Consider the following 21,892-nt stretch of genomic DNA (forward strand, 5'->3'; position numbering starts at 1 on the left):
TATACCAGGTAGGGGTGGCGCAGTGGCGCAGTGGTGCAGTGGCGCAGTGGTGCAGTGGCCAGTGCTGTTGCCTTACGTCTCTGCCAGGGTTCCATGTGTGTGGAGTTTGCATGTCCTCCCTGCGTCATCGTGGGGTTTCCTTCTGCTACTCTGGTACCCCCCATGCACCCCCGATCTAAAAAACAAAACATGCTGAGAATAATTGAAGTTGCCAAATTGCCCCTAAATGTGAATGATGTGTGACTGTGCCCTGTGATGGGTCGGCGATAGGCTCTGGACCCACTGTGACCCTGAACAGAATAAGCAGTTTCAGAAAATGGATGGATATGTCGGGTACTTGCTGAACGCATGAGAATGTCTAACCTGATAATGAATGAATTGAACTGGACTTACTGGTTCCTCATTTATCATGGTTCCTGCACATATGGAACACGTCTAGGAAAGAATACACTGCTCTCCCCCAGGAATGAAACACCCGGGGATGCTGAAGAGGACTAGAATAAAGAGTATAGCAGGACAAAGGGCCACCCATGAATTGTCAGAATCGTATGATAACAGCACCATTCTGCCGTTCCCTGGTATGGTCACTCGAATAACATGATCCAGGTATATAAGATTCTAACGGGTCTGGATGCTGTTAAAACAAGTAGTTACAATATTAGTACAAATACAGGAACTCATGGCCACAGGAGGAAATTAGCAAAAGAACATTTTAAAATGGATTTTAAAAAGCACTTCTTTACACAGCGTGTAGTTCGAGTATGGAATAGTCTTCCTGTTAGTGTAGCGAAAGCTAAAACCTTGGATTCCTTTACATTACAGCTAGATAAGATTTTAACAACTCTGAGCTATTAGTTGAGTTCTCCCCAAATAAGCCTGATATGCCGAATGGCCTCCTCTCGTTTGTAAATTTCTTGTTTTTTATGTTTCTTATACGTGACAAATCTTTTTTAAACCTTACCTTCAGAACATCAGGTCACATTCAGCTAATTATGGGCTTGAGGATTAGATAATAATAATTAATTAATAATTATTGATACTTTTATTGTCCCCGTGGGGAAATTGTCTTTACGCCTCCCTCAGCTTGCTCTGTAGAGTAAGTTGTCCGCGAAGATGACTGGTTTAATCAGATTCTCTGGTGATGGAGTAGAGTTTTGGGCTGCCAGAATATTGGGTTGATATTTCTGCCTATTTTAAAATATAATAACTTTCAGAAGAATGAACTGAGGTTGCAAATAGAAAGGTGTGTTGAGGTGTGCTTGTTTCACTGTGTTTTGGCAACATAGAAAGCTTTAAGATTTAAATTAGCCTGAAACACATAAAATAGGGACAGTTTCCCTTTAAGAAAAGCAAGCAATCTGGAGATAAAATATATATAAGAACACACATAAATATCCAAACCATTGAGAGGCCTCCCAGCCAGCCTCCTCAGATCCTTTCTCCAAAATTCTTCTCCTGAATCCACCCCACTGACTACGAAAGCCTCCGATAAGTCGTTTAGGCCAAGCAGGGTCAGCTGGTTGGTCTGCAGGCAGTGGGCTGGAGATCAGGCCGTCCTCAGCCATTATGCTGTCACTCCATGTCCCGTTGCGGCATCACTGAAACTCTGCAATCAGTCAACCATTAATCCGTAGTATTATGATTCCATTCAGCCCTGCATGCTCATACAGGATCCATTTGGTTGGAAACACCACCGTTAGGTAAGTTTTTTCCTGGTGCCTGGAGGGCCAATCCTGCCACCAGCACTCAAATTTTCCCTGGAAGCTGAAGGACCTGCTGGCTGGGCTGGACGTAAGTTAACGTCATTCTCAGGATGAAGCAACTGCTGTGTAAGGGCCTTGCTCAAGGGCTCAACAGAATAGAATCACTTCTGACATTGACGAGATTCGAACCGGCAACCTTCTGACTGATACATCCCTAGCTTCAGAGCCACCACTCCGCCCACACAAATCATTTAGAAACCTGTAAAGATGCAAAAAATAAAAAAAGATGATTTCTTGAATAAATGTATGTAACATTATCTCTCTGTCTTATATACAGTTTATCCAGTATAGGGCAGTGATAAGCCTATATTTCAGAACTATGGTGGGTTCTGTCCTATAGGCAGGATAAAAAGTAGAAAGGTGACTACTGCCCCCTTGTGGTAATTCAGAGTCATCACCCCATTAAGAGTTTTACCAATGTATTTTAGTATCTATATACGATTAATAAAAAGTTGTAAATAGAGTAGAATAAATTATGTTCATAATCAGTTATCAACCAATTATTATAAGAGCACAAGAAATAGAGTATGTGTCCCCAACGCATCACTAAGAAACACCTGCCCTACTCTGTAAACAAATATTTTCTTTTTTCCTGGTTTTGTTGATCTAACTTTCCAGTCCTTGCATGATGACCTGTTAGGATCGTATTTAATTCCCAGTGTGTTTTACTGAACCCAAATGCAGCACTATCGTTATAAGGCAGAATGATGCAGCATTCCAGCATTCTCAATAAGGCATCAGCACTGACCTCCAGCTCCTAATGACATTTTTCTTTGGTTGGTTCAGACTCTCTATCACATGGTGTTTTATGCTAAATGAACAACAGCAGTTTGGTTAATAGCATGTTGAGGATTAACGTTGAATAAATCATCCTCCTGGTTTCTAGCATACAGCTTTTTAAACAGCAGAACATAACTGTAACAGCTATGAAAAGTGAATTCGATACAGACAGACGCCCTCCAGCACCTGCAAAAGAAAATGTGAGGTTATGCTGTCTCTGCTACGTATTTCTAATATCCCAAATTTATATGTATTTTTGCCATCCTATCACCCGTCCTGCTCTAATTCATGTTCAAAGCAGCTACTGTATTTCATCAGACTACTTCCTATTTACTACATCCATGTCCACTAATTTTACTCATTCTGCAGTGTAATGGGTTATAACACAACCACACAGTTATGTAGTAGTGTTGAAATAATATAATTAACATTCACAATGTCCATCTTCTAAGCACGTATGCTGCTCAGGGTTGTGGAGGGTGGGAATGGAGCCCCTCCCAGGCAGGACGTCATGGGTGGGACGCCAGTTCACGGCAGAGCACATACAATCATAATGTATGAGCAATTTCTGAGATGCCAGTTCCCAGAGGAAACACACAACACAAGGAAAATATGAACCCCCCCCCCCCCCCCACAAAGCAGGGGCAAGATTCGATGTCACAACCCTGAAGGCAGAACTGGCCAGTTATGCCCTAAAAATGATGTCACTGTATCTTCAGAGTTTCGCGATATTAATATTTATCGCGATACTCTGAATTTCAAATGTAGAAAACAATAAAATATGACAGGTGATTTTGAGCTTTTCTGATTACGACGACCAGACTAATAGGTACAATGATAAATGACGCCAATGACAGACTTATACCTTGATGGAATTTAACAGAGTGCATTGTAACTATTAATTATGCAAGAAAAACAAGTGTTTCAGCAGTACCATGGTGCGATATTCAGGCTGATGATGATATGAGTGTTCATAATCACAATACGGTATTTTTCTGATGTACCACCCAGTCATACCTGGAGGTGTGAGCCACTATACTAGCGTTTCTCAAACCGGTCCTTGGGGGCCTCGAGACAGTCAATGTTTTTGCTGGGAGGGAGCAAAAACTTTGTCTGTCTGGCAGGGAGCCAGAAAGGAGCAAAAATGTGGACTGTCTGGGGGCACTGAGCTGGGAAACACTGCACCATACCGCTCGTTAGTTATTTACATGTAATACAGCACCTCAGATAAGCATCCATGCATGTGTGTTTGTGTGTATTTACATGCTCAGAATGTATGTGTGGGAGGAACTGAAACAGCAAAATGAGGTCCTCAGCCAGAGCTGGCCACCATGTGCAGGACAAGCGCCGTGCTTCGCAAAAGTGATTCCACTCTCAGATATATTAGGAAAGTGCAATGGATCCATTTATTTGTCATACAGCAGTTAAGAAAAGGGACGTATAAAAAGAGAATTATTTTGCCCTGAGACTTTTAGGTTTATCAAACTGCAAAACAAAATTTAAAAAAAATTATAAAAAAAAACGTATCAGTAAAGTCAATAAATCATCACAGAAACATCATAGAACTTTTAACCCACAGTGGACAGTCACCACATGCTGCCAATCACAGTCTGCATCACCCTAAACGGAGCCCTTAAAGTGACCAATAGGAGGCGGCTGCCGGGGCACAATAATCCCACCCACCATGGACGTCAAAGCTTTATTTCTGCCTCATCTATTACACTTCGAGCAAACTTTACTTTTATTACTTTGACAATAACAGAAACAGATCAGTGATATGTATGGAATCCTCAAAGTCAACATTTAAAAGGATATTATTTTAACAGCAGATAAAAAAAAAAAACATGTATTTCATTGTGTGGGAGCAGTGACTAAAAATAAATGAGTGATTATTTGCTTGACAGACGTTTGGCAAGAAAAAGTACAACACAAAGCAGTTCATACCAGTGCTGCAAATGGACAAATTAACAGATTTAAACAATTACAATTAATAAGCAGCAACGGTGACACCTCAAAATCATCATCAGCCTGGTCCATCTGTAAGGGACGGCTGTTCTTCCATCATGTATTCTACATGGGAGCTTTACCTTTGCAAGCTAAAGAAATCTTGTGGTTTGAGTCTGATTGTCCTCAGCAAGGGATTGCTGGGTAATTAAATGATTTAAATGGTGAACTCTGATTGATGAGTCACTCTTCCCTTTTTTCCTTAGAAAAAGATGAACCGGACTTCACTGTTTACAGGTATTCACTCAGCACATTGTTTTTTTTAACATCTTCAGTGAGCTCCTGTAAGGACACATACCCACCACGACATAACAAAGCATCTCCAAGCAGACTCTGCACATTACTGACGACGCAAAGCGTTTGCACATTTACTCAGAAGCCCTTATTTCACACATTTTCATCATGCTTGCACTTCCCGGGATTCCAAAGTTACGTGTGGTCCATTCTATGACTTTAACAAAGACTTCTTCCTTTATGCAGCTGCCTAATCTTTCAAAAGGAGAACTGCTCGTTAGCCACCAAGCTGGGAGGGAGGTGGGGCGTCTTCACAGAGATTAAACCTTTTTGCAATAACAAAACTGGTGAAAAGATAAACAATTTCATAAAATGGAGTGTGCGAGACACAGGTGGTCAGTTAGCGTGCATACATGTGACAATGGCCAAATTGGGCACACCTGCACTTAACTGTGCACTAAACTGTAACGGTGATGACGACAATGTTCACGACTCAAGTAACAGGAAATGAAGACAATACTGATAATGCAATAATGTGACCCTGTTTGACAGCTTCTCACAAGCTATTAGCTACCTGTGCTCCAGTGCTGCATGGTAGCATCTCACATATAAAGAAACATTGTACAAGATCTCCTGTACTCACTTGTAACCTGTTTACTGCTGATTATAGATTATTTATGTAGCCGCTCTGTGCTTTAATGCACTAACTACAGCATCCGCTGACTTATACGCTGCTTTGGGCCAAAGCAACTACTAAATAAATAGATGTAAAAGGCCAGTATGATAATATATTAGGTTCTAGACCAAAGCTGACACAGTAAGGAATACAGAATAGAAACCTATTTTCCACCATATACTTCATACAGTTTATTTTAAAAGCAGTATGTATGGAGGCAAATCCAATACGGGAAGGTTTAAAGGCCCAGCAATAGCTGGTGACTGTATACAGTTTTAAAAATACGCTGTATTAAGCGAACAGGGAGTGTGGGGCTTTATACATGCTATAATATACGGCATGCATCCTATTACCCACAGCGCTCCACTGCTAAATAATACTGTACTACATAATCTTATAACACTTCTTGCATCTCAGATTGTTACTGCCTTTAAAGAATGTTAAAAAATAACTCTTTAAAAAGGAACGCAGTTCCGCTTGACTTTAAAAATTACAGTTTGTAGTAAAAAAACTGCCATCTTTGTACAAGTTAGATAACATCTCTTAAGCGAAGCAAATAAACGAAAGCATCGTCTTCTACTACACTGTAGTAACGCGATAAACCAGGATGCATTTCTGACGGTACTGTATACGCAAAGGTGGCCCTGTGGATGCGGGGCTCTTCTCACAGGGCCTGAAAGAGAAGCCGCTCCTATCCACACCTCCTGCTTTTTGGAGGGAAGTGCTTTCCCTCGTCTCCATAAACCCTTGTCCTGCAGAGGTTACATACGACTCCAGAAAAGCCCCGGAAAACTCTCTGTGTCCACCATGCTTAGACACCTGCCATGGGCCAGAAGTAATGGACCAATTGATCTAGAACGGGGTGAGCAGGCAGGGGGCAGTGTGGGAAACCATAAGAGGACTTACTGCTGTCTATCGGGATTCGCACCTGCGACCATGGGACATAAAAGAGGAATGATTAAGTGTGAAGGCTCATGGGAGTTTTACTTACACAAAAATGTTCTTAGGACAGAATGAAAAATGATTGGTTTAGAGAGATAACCAATCACATTGTAGAGGAGGTGGGTCCAAGCAACTAGAGGAAGCAGAACCAACCAATCAGATATCTTGGTCCCCCCAGCCTCCTCTACAATCTGATTGGTTATCTTTCGGAACCAATAATTTTTTGTTCTGTCCTCAGACCAGTAAAGTATAACTCCCATGGGCAGTGTGAAGTCAGGAGTATGTAAGTGCAGTGTGACCAGCTAACAATCTGCAGTGGTCACTGTCAGAATGGGCAGGGTTGCCACCACTTTACTCTGATTGCACTGGGAGTATCCTCTTCATAACACAATCACTGCTCTTATTTCCTTTCAAATCCCCACCTCTGTTCTTCAGTCCATGTCGAGAGCTAAAAATGTAACTGAATACGGTTATAACGGATGCTGGGGGATTTACTGCTCTAGGAAAGCGAAGGATATACATGGAGCCGGTACACCAGTCCGTCAAACGGAACCTGGGTGGGTCTACAGCTGGGAGTCGGACCCCAGGCTGCTGAGCTCTTCGGGGCAGTACTTCTCAGTCCCCAACGCATTCTGGCGGAAACCTGCGGTGATTTCGTCGAACGTTCGGCCCTTGGTCTCCGGCACCTTGAAGTACGTGAAGATGAAGAATCCCAACAGCAGGAAGGTAAAGATGATGAAGACGTAGGGGCCACAGAGTTGCTATGGAGACCAGGAAAAGGGACATGATCACCATCGATCAATTAATCACCGGAGGAGGACATACCTCCAACAGAGGAATTCCGAAACCGGAAAGTAAAACTTAGTAAAATGTATAGTAAAAACTAAAAGCTACAAAGTAGCCATGGACTAGTGATGGTGACGCATTTATCGTAAGTGTAGCCACACTGAGAGAGCCGACGCTGCCTGGTTCTGCAGAGCGGCTGCCTACCTCCACATACTGGAAGCACATGCCCACGATGAAGTTAGCCGTCCAGTTGGAGAAGCCGGCCACGGCGATGGCAGAAGGCCGCGGGCCCTGGCTGAACAGCTCAGCTACGATGAACCAGGGGATGGGCCCGGGGCCGATCTCGAAGAATGCCACGAAGCTGAAGATGGCCACGATGCTGACGTAGGACATCCACTTCAGCTTCTCCTGTGGTGTCGGAGAAGGTGGGGACAGGGGGTCTCAATAACAGCAGGCCACTCTGCCGAAAGCGGGCTCTCGAGTCTAGACGTGGTGGAAGTGAGTGAGGGGTGACAGAGAGGAGGAATACATACAATCAGCGCCATGGCGATGGTCATCAGGACAGCGGAGATGGCCATTCCCATCAGGCCTATGAGGTGCAGGGGGCGTCGGCCGGCTCGTTCCACCACAAACAGCTTTGGGGGGAGGTTGGGTGCTCAGAAACTTCTGACTTATGGGATTTTCTAATGTATTTTAACAACCACATAGAACAGAAGCCGTCAGGCAGCACAGAAGCGCCCTGCACATCTTACCGACACCACGGTAAACGCCGTGTTGACGACACCAGTTCCGATGGTGGCATAGATTGGCTGAGCCACGCCGGTCCTTTCGAAGATCCCGGTTGAGTAGTAGAACACCTGGAAGACGAGCCCCAGCGCCATCTAGTCACACTGTCATACCAAGCATGAAGAACCATGCGTGTGCGTGCGTGCGGTGCGTGAGGAGCTCACCGCGTTGATCCCTGACAGCTGCTGGGAGAGCTGCAGCATGATGGCGATAAAAATCGGCTGGCGGTACAGCGGCGACAGGAAGAGCTCCAAGATGGTCACCTTCTTCTCCCGCAGCATCTGCCGGCTCTCGTCCTTCATCTCCTGCAGGTCGGCGTTCACGTCCGTGGTCCCCCGCAGCTTCTTCAGCACTGACGAAGCCGGACACAGACACTTAAACGCTTTAACTGCGCCACATGATAGGGGCCTGGTATCTGACCAGCATCCATCCAACAGCAAGTTGTCCAGTCACTCTGCAGACACTTATCTGAAGTCACACACACTCACACCGGCTCATGGCTCTACGCCCACTTGTATGGCTGGAAATGAAGTGGATAGTTTGGGACGAGTGTCCCACTCAAAGATACAAGAGTAGCGCCCTCCCAGAATGCCATGCAGGTGTCCCGGGCACCAGGCCTCACCGCTCTTGGCCCGAGTCTCCTGGTTGAGGTTGATGAGCAGGTAGCGGGGGCTCTCAGGACAGAGGGGCAGGAGTGCACACTGCACCACAGCGGGGATGAAGGTGAAGCCCAACAGAAAGGGCCACATAGTCATATTGCCCATGAGAGCCTCCAGGCCAAACACCTGCCAAGGGCAGCAGCAGAATGTCAAACCAAAATCTAACAGCCTTAATACATGTTCCACCACGATCAATTACGGCTGTTTCAGAAGCTTAGCTGACACATAATAACTTACACAGCTCACAGTTACAGGCTATACCAACAGTGTGAGTGAAATGATTTATGGGTAACCTCAACCAAAGGTGCAACAGTGCCCTCTATCCCAGGCTCCTTGAGAGCCATTACAGACTGTAAAATTACGAAGTTAACAGAAAGAAATAAAACTGAGGAGTCACAGGACACAGGGGGTGTTTCTCAATAGCAATAATGCAAAGACCGTACTTGTGGTCTTGGAAAGGCCGGTCTTGCTAACTTGCTTCCCAAAAACGAACTTGGGGCACAATGAATCATGGTATTGGTCTTGTTTGGCGAGGATGCAACTCATGAATAGGCCTACTTGATATTTGGGACGGGGCAAGAACGACAACAGGGAGATTGTGGGCAGTGGTGTCTTAATGGTTAGGGAAGGGCACTTGTCAGTGAAAGATTGCTGGTTCGAATCCCCAACCAGCAAGGTACTGCTCCGCAGGCGCTTAATTAGCTGCCCCCTCCTATGTCACAATGTCACATATGGGTTAAATGCAGAGGACACATTTTGTTGTTGTGCACTGTGTGCTGTGGTGTGTGACCACTGATCACCTAATTCATTTACCATCCCCTGTACTTCTGTTCTTGAGTATTGGAACTGGTCTTCAGCAATGGAAGATGACGTAAAACGGATGCATGAGAAGACAAGTATGGCCAAGTGAGAAACACTCAGGGATTCACAGCAGTAAGGAAGTGGCCCTGAAAGAGTCAGGGGACGTCCCATCTGGAGAAAGTGCAGGTTGGGCAGCAAAACGATGGCATATGGTCAGACAGGCCCTAAACATTTCTGCTGTGTCACCTGTGCCAGGAGGATGCCAATGACGATGCCCAGTTGGTGCAGGGTGCCCAGAGCCCCTCGGAGGGAGGTGGGAGAGATCTCTCCCACGTACATGGGCACGAAGCCTGTACAGAGTCCCGAGAAGAGTCCCACCACGAATCGACCAGTGATCAGCATCTCCCAGGATGCTGCCATCTTGGAGAAGCCCATGAGGGCGGCTGCCACGAAGGCCAAGACGTTCACCATGAGCATGGAGTTCTTCCTGGAGGCCCAAAGGGGAAGGATCAGGGCCAGAGCTGGGGATACCCCCCAGACAGAGAATGACATCCCCACATCTGATAAATGATCGTGCACCCAAATGGTTTCAGGTGAGGATCTGCTCTTAACAAAATATCCGGCCAACATTTCAGTACCATACAGGCGTTTATTTACACCCAAAATTTGGTAAGCAGATTAATAGTAGTATTAATAGTAGTATTAGTTGACTAAATGTTTTATGAAGCATATTGTGACCCAAAAGTTAATTATCTTTATAAATCCAGTGTATCCTTATATGATTATATTGCAATGTCATGTCATGCAACCCCACCTATTGATGTTTTTTGTTTTTACCTTCCAAAGCGATTGACGAAAAGTCCCACGGAGAAGGATCCAAAAATGCCCCCGATGGAGAAGACGGCGACGGAGATGGACCACAGCGTGGTGAGATACGTTTCAGGGATTGACGTCGAGTACCGGTCAAACCAGGTCTCATTATAGAAGCTCTCAATAATCTACGAGAGTGGAAACGGATCCGCTATCACTGATGAGGCAACTGGGGAATTATCAGTTAAAGCCATTATCTTATCTTATTTAATAAATGTCTACTAGTCCCCCAGCAGGGGGCAGTATATAAAAAAACAGGTCTCTCTCTGTTACTCCTCCACCTCTAGAGCACATCAGCATCACATTCGGCTGGAGACCCTGAATGGCAGGGCATTTATCTGACCTGAAAGAAAGTGCGAGGCTGGCAGTTCCAAAGTAGGACAAAAGGGGGCAAAATTTCACAATGAAAATAAAGGGTGCTGAGCCCGAATAAACCCCCTTTCACCAAAACCCACCATTCAGTCTTTGCTATGATTCACCTCATCTGTAGGCCACTTTCACAGCGATTGCTGAATAGCGAAATTTGGCCAGTTCAGGCTAATTAAGTACGGAACGCGGTCAGCCTTTCAGACAAGATTCTTCACTCTGAGCTACATCATTTACATAAACACTGTGGCAGTCGTGCTTTACTGCCATAGCTGTAGCAGAGTAAGTTCATCGCTAAGGCTGCTCTTAGGCCTGAATGCTATGCTAACCTAAGAAGGGTTATTAGGGTTGAGCTGCATGGGTTCCTTAGGGGCCTCCTCGGTTCCTTAGGGGCCTCCTCCAAGCAGCAGGGTTGCCCAGCCATGTCCGGGGCCACAGGCACGCAGTCCGCAAGCCCCGTTCCCAGCAGGCTGTGCGAGGTGGACAGCGCAGCGCTGACTTGTTCCCTAGCCCTTTATAGGGACATAATCTAATAAGCCCAGGGCTATTCTCTGGCTAGTTCCTCGCTGCCACCTGAGTGTACAGAGCCGCATCGGTGCTAGAATGTTAGCGTTAGCGCATTTACTGCAGACGCTCACTCCTGAGTGTGTGTAGGGGGGTTTGTCTGCATATCGATCCGCTTGTGACAGCATCCTGTCAGCACGGATATACACACACGCCCACTCGGTCTGTTCTTTGGGGGGGAGGGGTTAAGGTCTTGGTCTGAATTCATGAAATTTTGTCCCATTTCCCTTTCCTTACAGTCTAGGTAAACACAGAGGTATAAAGTTCAGGTCCAGTAAGTACAAATCCAGGCCAAGACTTTGTTCCAACCAACTAGGTGAGTATTAAGAGTCGCAGTTGCAGAGTACTCAACAGGTTGGTTGGAACAAAACCATGATCTGGATCTACTTTCTGGACCTGAAATTTCCACCTCTTGGCAAACGCAACAAGATTTCTTCTTGCTCATCTGCTCCTCAGAGCCCTGTTCTTCCACCAACTACTGGGCACCAGTATGCTGCCCACTGATTTAACACTGGGATACTGTGTAATGTCAGCTAAGGAAGGTTAAGCGGAGATAAAGTGAGACAGCGTTCCTGGAAGCGGGATACTGCTGCAGCTAGCTGGCTAACAGGGTCCTGAGGTGACGGCTCTGTTCCCGTCGCATGACGGGGTTACTTACCTTCTGAGGGGCATTGATGACTCCCGTGTTGTAGCCAAACTGCAGCGAGCCGATGACAGCGGTCCCCACTGCCAACATCAGCTGCAGCGTTATTCGCTGAATGAATTTGGGGAGGGGGGGAGAGTAAACAAACAAAAAAAAACATTTTAATTCATTGATCTTTATAGTTAAAAAAAATCTACAAAATCACCTTGAAACAAAGCAAAACATCAGAAAGTATCAAATACAGGTTTCATAATTACAATAAGCACATGGCCAAATTATATACCTTCAATGCTTCTACCGTCTAGCTGTACTTATATTATATACTTTCTTGTTGTATATTGGTTATTAACTCCTTTAGCTATTGTGCTACAAGTTAATTTTAAAATGATGCTAATTATTTTAACCAAGAGCACAAGACGCTAAACCCCCCTCAGACTGACCGCAAAGTTACAAATAACTATAAAGGGACAGTGGTGGTCTAATGGTTAGGGAAGTAAACTTGAGACTGATAGGTTGCTGGTTCGCATCCTCGACCAAAAAGGTACCACTGATACCCTGAGCAAGGTACTGCTCCCTGGGTGATAAATTGGCTGCCCCTGCTATATCACATATGGGTTAATGCACTGTGTGGTAAAAATGACGATCAATTACTTCACTTTCAATGTCTCCCTTACACTGAAAAGCTAAACAAATAGGCAGCTAAGAGCAAAGGACTGAAAGCTGAATCCAGTGGAAAACAATATGAGGCAAAGTCTGTCCTGGGTAACTTCATTGATAAAGACACAGACGTTCAACACACACAGTCGCCTGCAATCGACTGCCTGATGACACACAGGTAACTTCTCAATCAAATCCACAAACTTCACACCCCTCCATCATAATCATCACTTGGCACCCAGAAGCTCCACCTTGATTCACACATCTACTCTAAATCCTGTCCAAGGAGCACTAAAAACAGGTTTGACATATGGAAGAGTGCCACAGCTCCTCAGTGATGCAGCAGAGTGACCCTGTTCCCTCTCCAAGGGACCATTCATGGTCTGCATATTTGATTTGTGACCTGAACACCAGTCTCCTCCAGAATTAGACCCTGGGCCTTAGTTCTCCTGTCACCAATATTTACTTCAGATTTTCATGCTAGCGCAACAAAAATTTAAATGCACTGTCAAAATGGAAAATCAAAATGGAAAAAATATGAATGAACACACTGAATCCTAGTGCTTACCACCAACTGTGAATTAGCGGATTTTCATCCCAGCTGAGGAGAATTAAATCTGATTAAGCTGTGACATAGACCACTGGTCAGCGGGTGCATTAACTGGAGAACTGTCGGAAATTTTCCTATTGTGTTAAAGTAAATTGTCATCAAAGAGAACTGGAATGAAAAAAGGTCAGATATTTTAAAATGTGACTGGTTTTCCTCTTAAAGAAAAGTCACATGACACTAAACAAATCAAAAAGACTCTAAGCATCCCAATCACTGTCTGACTGCCTCTCTATTATCTGGTAAATGCTACAGGACACACTCACACTACCAGTCTCAAAAACAGCATCTTCCCCAAAGCAATCACATGACTGAACACTGCACTGCACCTCTCATATGACATATATACCCTAGTATTATTATTATATTCATAATGAAACATCTCTTTCCCAAATGCAGCCTTTTACTCTGGAAGAACAATAGTGTTGAAGTGAAATACAAGTGGCTGAAATGAGTTCCCTTCGCAGGGTGTCTGGGCTCAGCCTTGGAGAGAGGATGAGGAGCTCAGACATTCAGGAGGAGCACAAAGTAGAGCTGCTCCTCCTCCGCATCAAAAGGAGCCAGTTGAGGTGGTTTGGGCATCTATCTAGGACGCCTCCTGGACGGCTCCCTGGGGAGGTGTTTGGGGCACGTCCAACCGGGAGGAGGCCCTGGGGCAGACCCAGGAGACGCTGGAGAGATTATATCTCTGGGCTGGCCTAGGAACGCCTTGAGATTCCCCCGGAGGAGCTGGAGGAGATGGCTGGTGAGGGGGAGGTCTGGGCATCCCTGCTTAGACTGCTGCCCCTGTGACCCGACCCCAGATAAGTGGCAGATCATGGATGGATGGAGGGATGAAACTCAATTAAAAAAATTATAATGGTTAAATGCAATACAAGCAAATACTATTCTGCAAAAATCCCCTGTACTAAATATTACATGTAAATATTATTTAATGAATGATCACTGTTTTTTACACTCTTGTCTGAATCTATAATGGAGAGTCTATTGTTTATTTTTATCTACTGCTTTTGAAGCTCTATAGACTTTCGTTAGATAATGTATACATAATAGCAAAGATGCTTTTTGTTTTGCTTTGTTCATTGCAGTTTCTGGCAACTCCCCAGCGATCTCAATTAAACCTAAATCACAGCCGGAACGAAAACAAAGACTGCAGTAACACCAGCACCGGACGATAAAAACACTACCATGGCTAAACTCATTTTTATTATCTCCTTTTAACCTTTTATATTTAAAATATTCCATTAACCACAAATTGCCGACTTTTCCTCTGGGGATACATGACATCTGGAAATGAGTTGGGCATCAAAAACTAAATCCTGTAAAAGAAGTGAGATAACCTAATTGTCAGGAACAGAGTGCTCTCTGTCTGCTGTAAACCAGTTAACTACACAAAACATATTAGGTTCCCAGAGGAGAGCCATCGCTTTTTTTTGGGCCACGCTTCACGTCGTTAGTGCTGCTGGAGAAGTGCTGGATAAGGGAATACAAATGTCCAGATATGGACAGAGTCAAGAATGGAGGAGGGAGGTCCTCCACAGGGAGTTACATCATCCAAAAGAAGGAATCAGCCAATCAGGGCAGGCGTCAGGGGTCTATGAGTTCATGCTGTGCTTTACCTAAACTTTCCTCCATCCCCCACCCCCCTTAAAAGTCCGTGACTGTAGTTAAAATATGCAGCATGAACTTAATGGAGCCCCCCTCTATTTACTTTCAGACACTTTAGTCGTGACCCAAACTATATGCAGAGATTTTTTTTTTCGTTCTCCAAGCACTACTATGCAGAGAAAGATGCATTAGAATATAATAGAAACCACAGCGTCCAGAGAGCTGCAGCCTCTCAAACGCTGTTGGAAATTAAAAAAAAAATGTGGAATTAGAAAATGCTGAAACTTCCGAAAGCCCCCATACATCAGAACAATTCAATTTTATATAGCACCTTTCACAACATAGCTGGACCCCTTGCACTGACAAGTGTGTGTGGCAATGCGTGATTACTTCATTTACACTAAACTGGTCATGATTGAGGGGAAAAGTAAATTCCAGAAGGCAACAGAGAAATGAACCAAAAACATCCTGTTGTACTAGCAGGGAAACCTCCGGGGTCCAAGACCCACTGGCTGCTAACCTTCCGACAGGCGAAACAAAGAAAAAAGAGAAGTATCACGCTTTAAGAAACGCAAGGTGTAAAGCGGCTCGTCAGGAAGCCAGGTCTCCGCGCGGATCTCTGTGGGGCACACGCCCACACGCTTTCTGAAAGGCGTGTCACATATCCCCCCCTCCAAATGCCCCCGCTCACCATTGCACTGACACGCAGGAATTCAGCCTTGAAACACTGTATACTCCTCTGTCTTTTTTTAACCTTTCACCCACACATTTTTTGAGGCCAAGCAAAGTGGGGGCAGAGATGTTTTTTGGAAATATGGAACAGGGATACCTTCCTGGGCCTAGGACAGCCCCCCCCAAACGCAGGCAAGATGGCAGGAGGAACAAGGATACAGTAAAACTGTTCAATGGAGTTAGTTTAGACCCATGACTTCAGGAACAAATATGACAGTGTCTCTCTCTGCAGACTCATGCTTACCAGGAAAGGCTGGTCTCAATTAGTGCACAATGAATGAAGCACTTATGAAGCCTCCAGTCAGGTTTGTGCTATGGAGTACTTCTTTTGTTTTTCCAAGAATAAACTGTAGTTTGTCTGTATTGATTATAGAGTGGTCATCAGTTTTTCCACCTACCTCAATCACATTATGCCTGACAAATAAAAACAAACCTGAGTGTGTTTTTGCACGGATGGCCTCGAGAATTACACCACGAGCATGAAGACTTTGTAAATGTTCAAAATGCATAATCCGAAACTACTGATTAGCTGAAATGTTATTGCTGTACCACACCCACTATAAGGCCTCAGCAGAGCCGGGGTGAAGTGCATTCTGGGAGCCATTGTGCACGATCAAAATGACTTTGGCTTTTATACTGTAACGCCTTGATTAGTTTTCTTTACATTGTTACACGCTCATGAATATGACAGAGTGTTTGTGCTTACATGCCTGTAAAATCCATCCCAACATGATAAATGAGCTCTAGTAGTCTCTGAGGTTGAAATTGGATTAAATCTGGGCTCCATAATGCTTGGCCAATGTTTATTACCCTTAAAATAGGGATATTAAACCAGGCCTCTGTCCCTCCAGTTGCCTCGACTCCATAAGCAGCATATCAGAGACAGCAAATGAATTATGTTTTAATTTGTTTGCATTTGGATTATTGCAATGTTGACTTGACTGTGACTAACATCACTTCCATTGTATAAGAATAACAGCCATAATGGTTCTCGATTATAAATGTGAAGCATAGCATCTCATGTCACAAATGTTTCTCATGCTAAAGCAGAGAAACAACTGCTGGTACTCTCCTGCATGTGTGAGCTTCCCTCCCGGGTTCTCTGGCTGGTTCTCTCCTGCATGTGTGAGCTTCCCTCCCGGGTTCTCTGGCTGGTTCTCTCCTGCATGTGTGAGCTTCCCTCCCGGGTTCTCTGGCTGGTTCTCTCCTGCATGTGTGAGCTTCCCTCCCGGGTTCTCTGGCTGGTTCTCTCCTGCATGTGTGAGCTTCCCTCCCGTGTTCTCTGGCTGGTTCTCTCCTGCATGTGTGAGCTTCCCTCCCGGGTTCTCTGGCTGGTTCTCTCCTGCATGTGTGAGCTTCCCTCCCGGGTTCTCTGGCTGGTTCTCTCCTGCATGTGTGAGCTTCCCTCCCGGGTTCTCTGGCTGGTTCTCTCCTGCATGTGTGAGCTTCTCTCCCGGGTTCTCTGGCTGGTTCTCTCCTGCATGTGTGAGCTTCCCTCCCGTGTTCTCTGGCTGGTTCTCTCCTGCATGTGTGAGCTTCCCTCCCGGGTTCTCTGGCTGGTTCTCTCCTGCATGTGTGAGCTTCCCTCCCGGGTTCTCTGGCTGGTTCTCTCCTGCATGTGTGAGCTTCCCTCCCGGGTTCTCTGGCTGGTTCTCTCCTGCATGTGTGAGCTTCCCTCCTGTGTTCTCTGGCTGGTTCTCTCCTGCATGTGTGAGCTTCCCTCCCGGGTTCTCTGGCTGGTTCTCTCCTGCATGTGTGAGCTTCCCTCCTGTGTTCTCTGGCTGGTTCTCTCCTGCATGTGTGAGCTTCCCTCCTGTGTTCTCTAGCTGGTTCTCTCCTGCATGTGTGAGCTTCCCTCCTGTGTTCTCTAGCTGGTTCTCTCCTGCATGTGTGAGCTTCCCTCCTGTGTTCTCTGGCTGGTTCTCTCCTGCATGTGTGAGCTTCCCTCCCGGGTTCTCTGGCTGGTTCTCTCCTGCATGTGTGAGCTTCCCTCCTGTGTTCTCTGGCTGGTTCTCTCCTGCATGTGTGAGCTTCCCTCCTGTGTTCTCTGGCTGGTTCTCTCCTGCATGTGTGAGCTTCCCTCCTGTGTTCTCTAGCTGGTTCTCTCCTGCATGTGTGAGCTTCCCTCCCGGGTTCTCTGGCTGGTTTTCTCCTGCATGTGTGAGCTTCCCTCCCAGGTTCTCTGGCTGGTTCTCTCCTGCATGTGTGAGCTTCCCTCCCGGGTTCTCTGGCTGGTTCTCTCCTGCATGTGTGAGCTTCCCTCCCGGGTTCTCTGGCTGGTTCTCTCCTGCATGTGTGAGCTTCCCTCCTGTGTTCTCTGGCTGGTTCTCTCCCGTGTGTATCCTTCTAGCCCCCTCTGACTGCATGTGGCAGTGCCCAGTGACCTCAATGCCACCCTGCTGAGGAATAAGCCAGCTCTATGCCCTAAAATTACTGAGATGGGTTGCAATTGGAGGCACCATGGTTAGAGTGAATATGTATAGATAGTATAGAGTACAGTACAGATACATAGTATAGATATAGTATAGAGTACAGTACAGATACATAGTATAGATATAGTATAGAGTACAGTACAGATACATAGTATAGATACAGTACAGATATAGTATAGATACAGTACAGATACATAGTATAGCTATAGTATAGATACAGTATAGATACATAGAATCAGAAACTGCAGCATGTGAGCAGGGGTCCCTAAGGACCAAAAGCCAAGGTTCTCAGCTTTCCAAAAAATGCTAACCTGGGGGGGCTTGGGATCCCAATAATAAAACTGGTTGGGTCACATGTTCCGGATTCAAACGTACCTCAGTTACGCTGTGAGTCCACCAGTTGGCGGCCAAATGTGTAGTGTGACAAGCCCACTTCCCACTGCCAAACCTGATACCCTGCATGTACGCTGTGATGCTAAGCACATATACTGGGTGAGCTTACGTGCAGACATAAGAAGCGTGAAATGACAGAAGCAGGATTTATTCATGGCAGATAGTAACGGGTAATGGGCAAATTCCATGGTGAAATTTAGGTGAATAACGCTACCAAGCTAAGGATACTGCCCTCTACACCCCAACAGGTTTTAAGACAGTAACGCTCTTCGGAACACCAGATCTGAAAACTAACTTTTCACAACAGGAAACCAGTTACAATCAACATTAGAGTGTCTGATGTCAGTCAGGGGAAAGTATTTAACAAAGCTGTTTGGACCACAACACCCTAACCAAAGAGCCAATGATTCATTTATCATTTTATGGGTTTCTTCATTCTTCTTCATTGAATGCACTCGTTAGACGAAAAGGATATAATCATCGTTTGTGCACAACTGCCCAAAAAGCGACTAGAGTCTCAGTACTATTGCCCACCTCTGTTTAGCCAATATAGATATTAATCCACGCAGTTTCTAAAGAGACTTCGGCAGAAATACTAAAGAAGCCCCTAGAACTGATCTGAGAAAAATGCAAAACGTTTTACAACATCACCTTGGGAAAAATCAACGCAGACCAATACATTTTTTAATTTATTCACTTTTGACTCAAATTAAAAACTTAAAAAATCAACCCAAGATGCTGGAGACGACCCAGTTTTTGCTTCCGTGTCGTTATCTAGGTCAACCATAAGTACACTGTTCTAGAAAATCGTGGAAGTAGTGATCAAGTATTAGTATTAGTACAAACAAGACACATGTCGCCAAGGTACATCATCTTACTAAACATCATCTTAGTAAAATATGTTTTGGAAGTTTTGGCATATACAGGGACTGTAAAATATAACAATACCAAGATGTTAAAGTAAAAATATAACACATCTAGTAAGAATACACAATTAGAAAACTACTGCAATTATTTTTGCTCATGATATTTTTTTTGCGAAAAGGGTATTTTAGGGTTTAGCATCAAATTCTAAAAATCACAAAATAAGTCCACTGTCCACGTTATCTATTTATGCGATAATACTCTAGTAACACACCGTGAAACTTTTTTAGTGAGGCTGACGCAACTGCGCCCGGGCTGCGAGCCGCAGTGACGCTACGGCCGCATGTTCTGTCACCAGCAGTCGCATGGCGCGCATAAGCACGAAGCGTAAATGTAAATATTTACCTTGTCACCGGATTCCATCGCGGTCACAAATACACGCTTTCCTTTTCAAAGTCTCTTTAAGTCTCTAAGCGCTTTCCTCACGTCGCTAAATAGCTGAGGTTTCAAAATGCTCTTCTAAAGCCGGAGGTCTTGGAACACGCAACAACGCAGGAGCATACGTGTACGCATTTAATACGTAAAACACTTAAGAAAAAGACGGCAAGCAGAAACATAGTTCATCGTATCCGAGAGAGGCAGGGAACTTCAGCCAGCGGGATAGCTGTATCTTATCCTCACTGAGCTATGATGTAGAAGAAGACATCTCCTGCAGGACTCGGCAGAAATGCACCGGTCTGTTCCTGGAGAGGGTGAGGTACTCCGCGTGCAGGACTGCCGCAGCTTTGATTAGCCAGTTATCGCTGGCGGAAGCCCCGAGGTGGAGGTGTGTGGGCGAGCGGAGCTTCCTCATTGGCTGCGTGCTGCGCAGCCCCGCCTGACTATCTGCCGGCTCGACAGGCGGCGGCTGCGGCGGTGGACGGAGGGGTGGGGTGGTTGGGGTTGGTTGAGCAATTTTTCAGTGAGAATTGGAAATGGGGATCACGATCCCTTTTCCGTGAGCCTAGTCTTTCAGAATCGTCCATAGATTCGTTCACTTTTTTATATTTTTGTAATAAAAATCTGTTAACATTACATTTTTATTAAATGGTTTAACAAAAGTGGATGAGATAAACAATGTTAATATATACATATTTCATTTGTGGTTACATATTAAAAGTGTAGTCAAATTATTCAAATTTAATTCAGCTTTAATTGCATAGCGCATTTTACATTGTGTCGAAGCCCTTTACATTATTCCTGCCCAGTCCCTCCAGAGAGCAATATCTCCTTAATACTTGCTGTGCTGGTGAAATGAACCAAGAATCTGTCAGGGAACAAACTGAATTGATAATAAATCATTTGAACGAATCAATAGAATAGAAGAGATCATTTCATTCACTCAAAAAGGAGTCAAGTGACAATCAAATATGTTTGATAAGATCTGTTTCGAGTAATCCATTATTTTTACATTACGTACGTCACATACAGAGTGTGATTTACTTTCCACGTATATATTTAGGTCTTAATTCTGCGTAGACGTAATCAAACCTAACTGCACGTGTTTAGGCTGCAAAGGAAGAGCTTAGGGAAGAGCCGACAGCCACCTCAGAGCAGAATCAGTTAGTAAATCTGAAATTGCCTTTATTCTGAAGAATTTACAGCGTTTTGTACATTTAGTAAATAAATAATTTTCTTAAACACTGAAAACCATTAACCGAGACATTGACTGTGGGGGGAAAACGGAGTACCCGGAAGAAACCCCACGACGACACGGGGAGAACATGCAAACTCCACACACATGTGGAACCCAGGTTCCAGAGGTGTGAGGCAACAGTGCTAACCACTGCACCACCATGTATACACGATATATCTATTTTTAGGTTAAGTTGAAACTGTCTTGTATTATAAGAACTTTCATAACAAAGATGAAAAAAGATGAAACAATACTTCAAAATTCTTTTATCTGTTTTACATATAATTGTTCTAAAAAGTACAATGTGCGGAAAATAATACAAAACTATACCCAACTACAGTCTCTGTGACATTATTGTTTAAATTAAAAATGAAAAAGGCAGTATTAAAGTAAACTTAGATAAATGCTTGTCTGTGTCTGAGTCTGGTGACAAAACTAAGGCGAGACCTTAAACTCAGACAGCAGAACATTGTGAGGCCCAAAAGCAAAAAGAAAATAATCTTTAAGCCGGAACGGGAAGAAGTTTACGTGCATAGAATACAATGAGAGGGGAATATTAGAAATGCTGGCAGATATCGTGGAATTTTGTCCCCTTGTGCTTCATGTCATGTCTTTGAAAACCAACATCAACAAACAAAAACAGACAATTCCTAAAACAAAGACAGGTGGGTGTGTCCCGGCAGCCAGACCAGTAGAGAGGCGCAAGATATGAACAAATATCTTCAGGTACTTGCAGACCATACCAGTATAACATGGGACAATGGAAAAATGCCCAGCCGTCGAAGCCATTTTCGGAAGGGGGAGAGGTTTACGTTAAAACTCGCGAGGTGTGTGAGCCGAGGAAATGCAGCAGACCAGCATAATAAACTGCAGCAGCATCAAGCCCGAGAGCCAGTCGAGTGAGAGAAGTGTCATCAAAGTGGTGAAAGAGAAGATCGCGGAGAAGCAGAATCAATGGCTCTGGAGCTCTGGGGGGCTGTTAATGAAATGCAAACCTGAAATGCAAACCTGAAATGCAATTCTATAAATGATTTTTTTTTTAAGACTAAG

At 44.7% G+C, this 21,892-nt stretch overlaps 1 protein-coding gene across 1 annotated transcript; it reads right to left on the reverse strand.

The window, feature by feature from the left end:
• Nucleotides 1–3,926: 3,926 nt before the first annotated feature.
• slc2a1a (solute carrier family 2 member 1a) lies at nucleotides 3,927–19,964 on the reverse strand. The gene is made up of 10 exons (XM_023841615.2): nucleotides 19,573–19,964; nucleotides 11,890–11,985; nucleotides 10,269–10,429; nucleotides 9,678–9,918; nucleotides 8,594–8,756; nucleotides 8,136–8,323; nucleotides 7,938–8,042; nucleotides 7,719–7,820; nucleotides 7,390–7,593; nucleotides 3,927–7,160 (listed from the first exon to the last, which is right to left on the reverse strand). The coding sequence occupies exons 1-10, from the start codon at nucleotides 19,588–19,590 to the stop codon at nucleotides 6,963–6,965; spliced, it is 1,476 nt and encodes a 491-aa protein (XP_023697383.2). The 5' UTR covers nucleotides 19,591–19,964; the 3' UTR covers nucleotides 3,927–6,962.
• Between the last annotated feature and the right edge of the window lie 1,928 nt (nucleotides 19,965–21,892).

This window comes from Paramormyrops kingsleyae, chromosome 6 (genome assembly GCF_048594095.1).
Source record: "Paramormyrops kingsleyae isolate MSU_618 chromosome 6, PKINGS_0.4, whole genome shotgun sequence".
Lineage (NCBI taxonomy): Eukaryota > Metazoa > Chordata > Actinopteri > Osteoglossiformes > Mormyridae > Paramormyrops > Paramormyrops kingsleyae.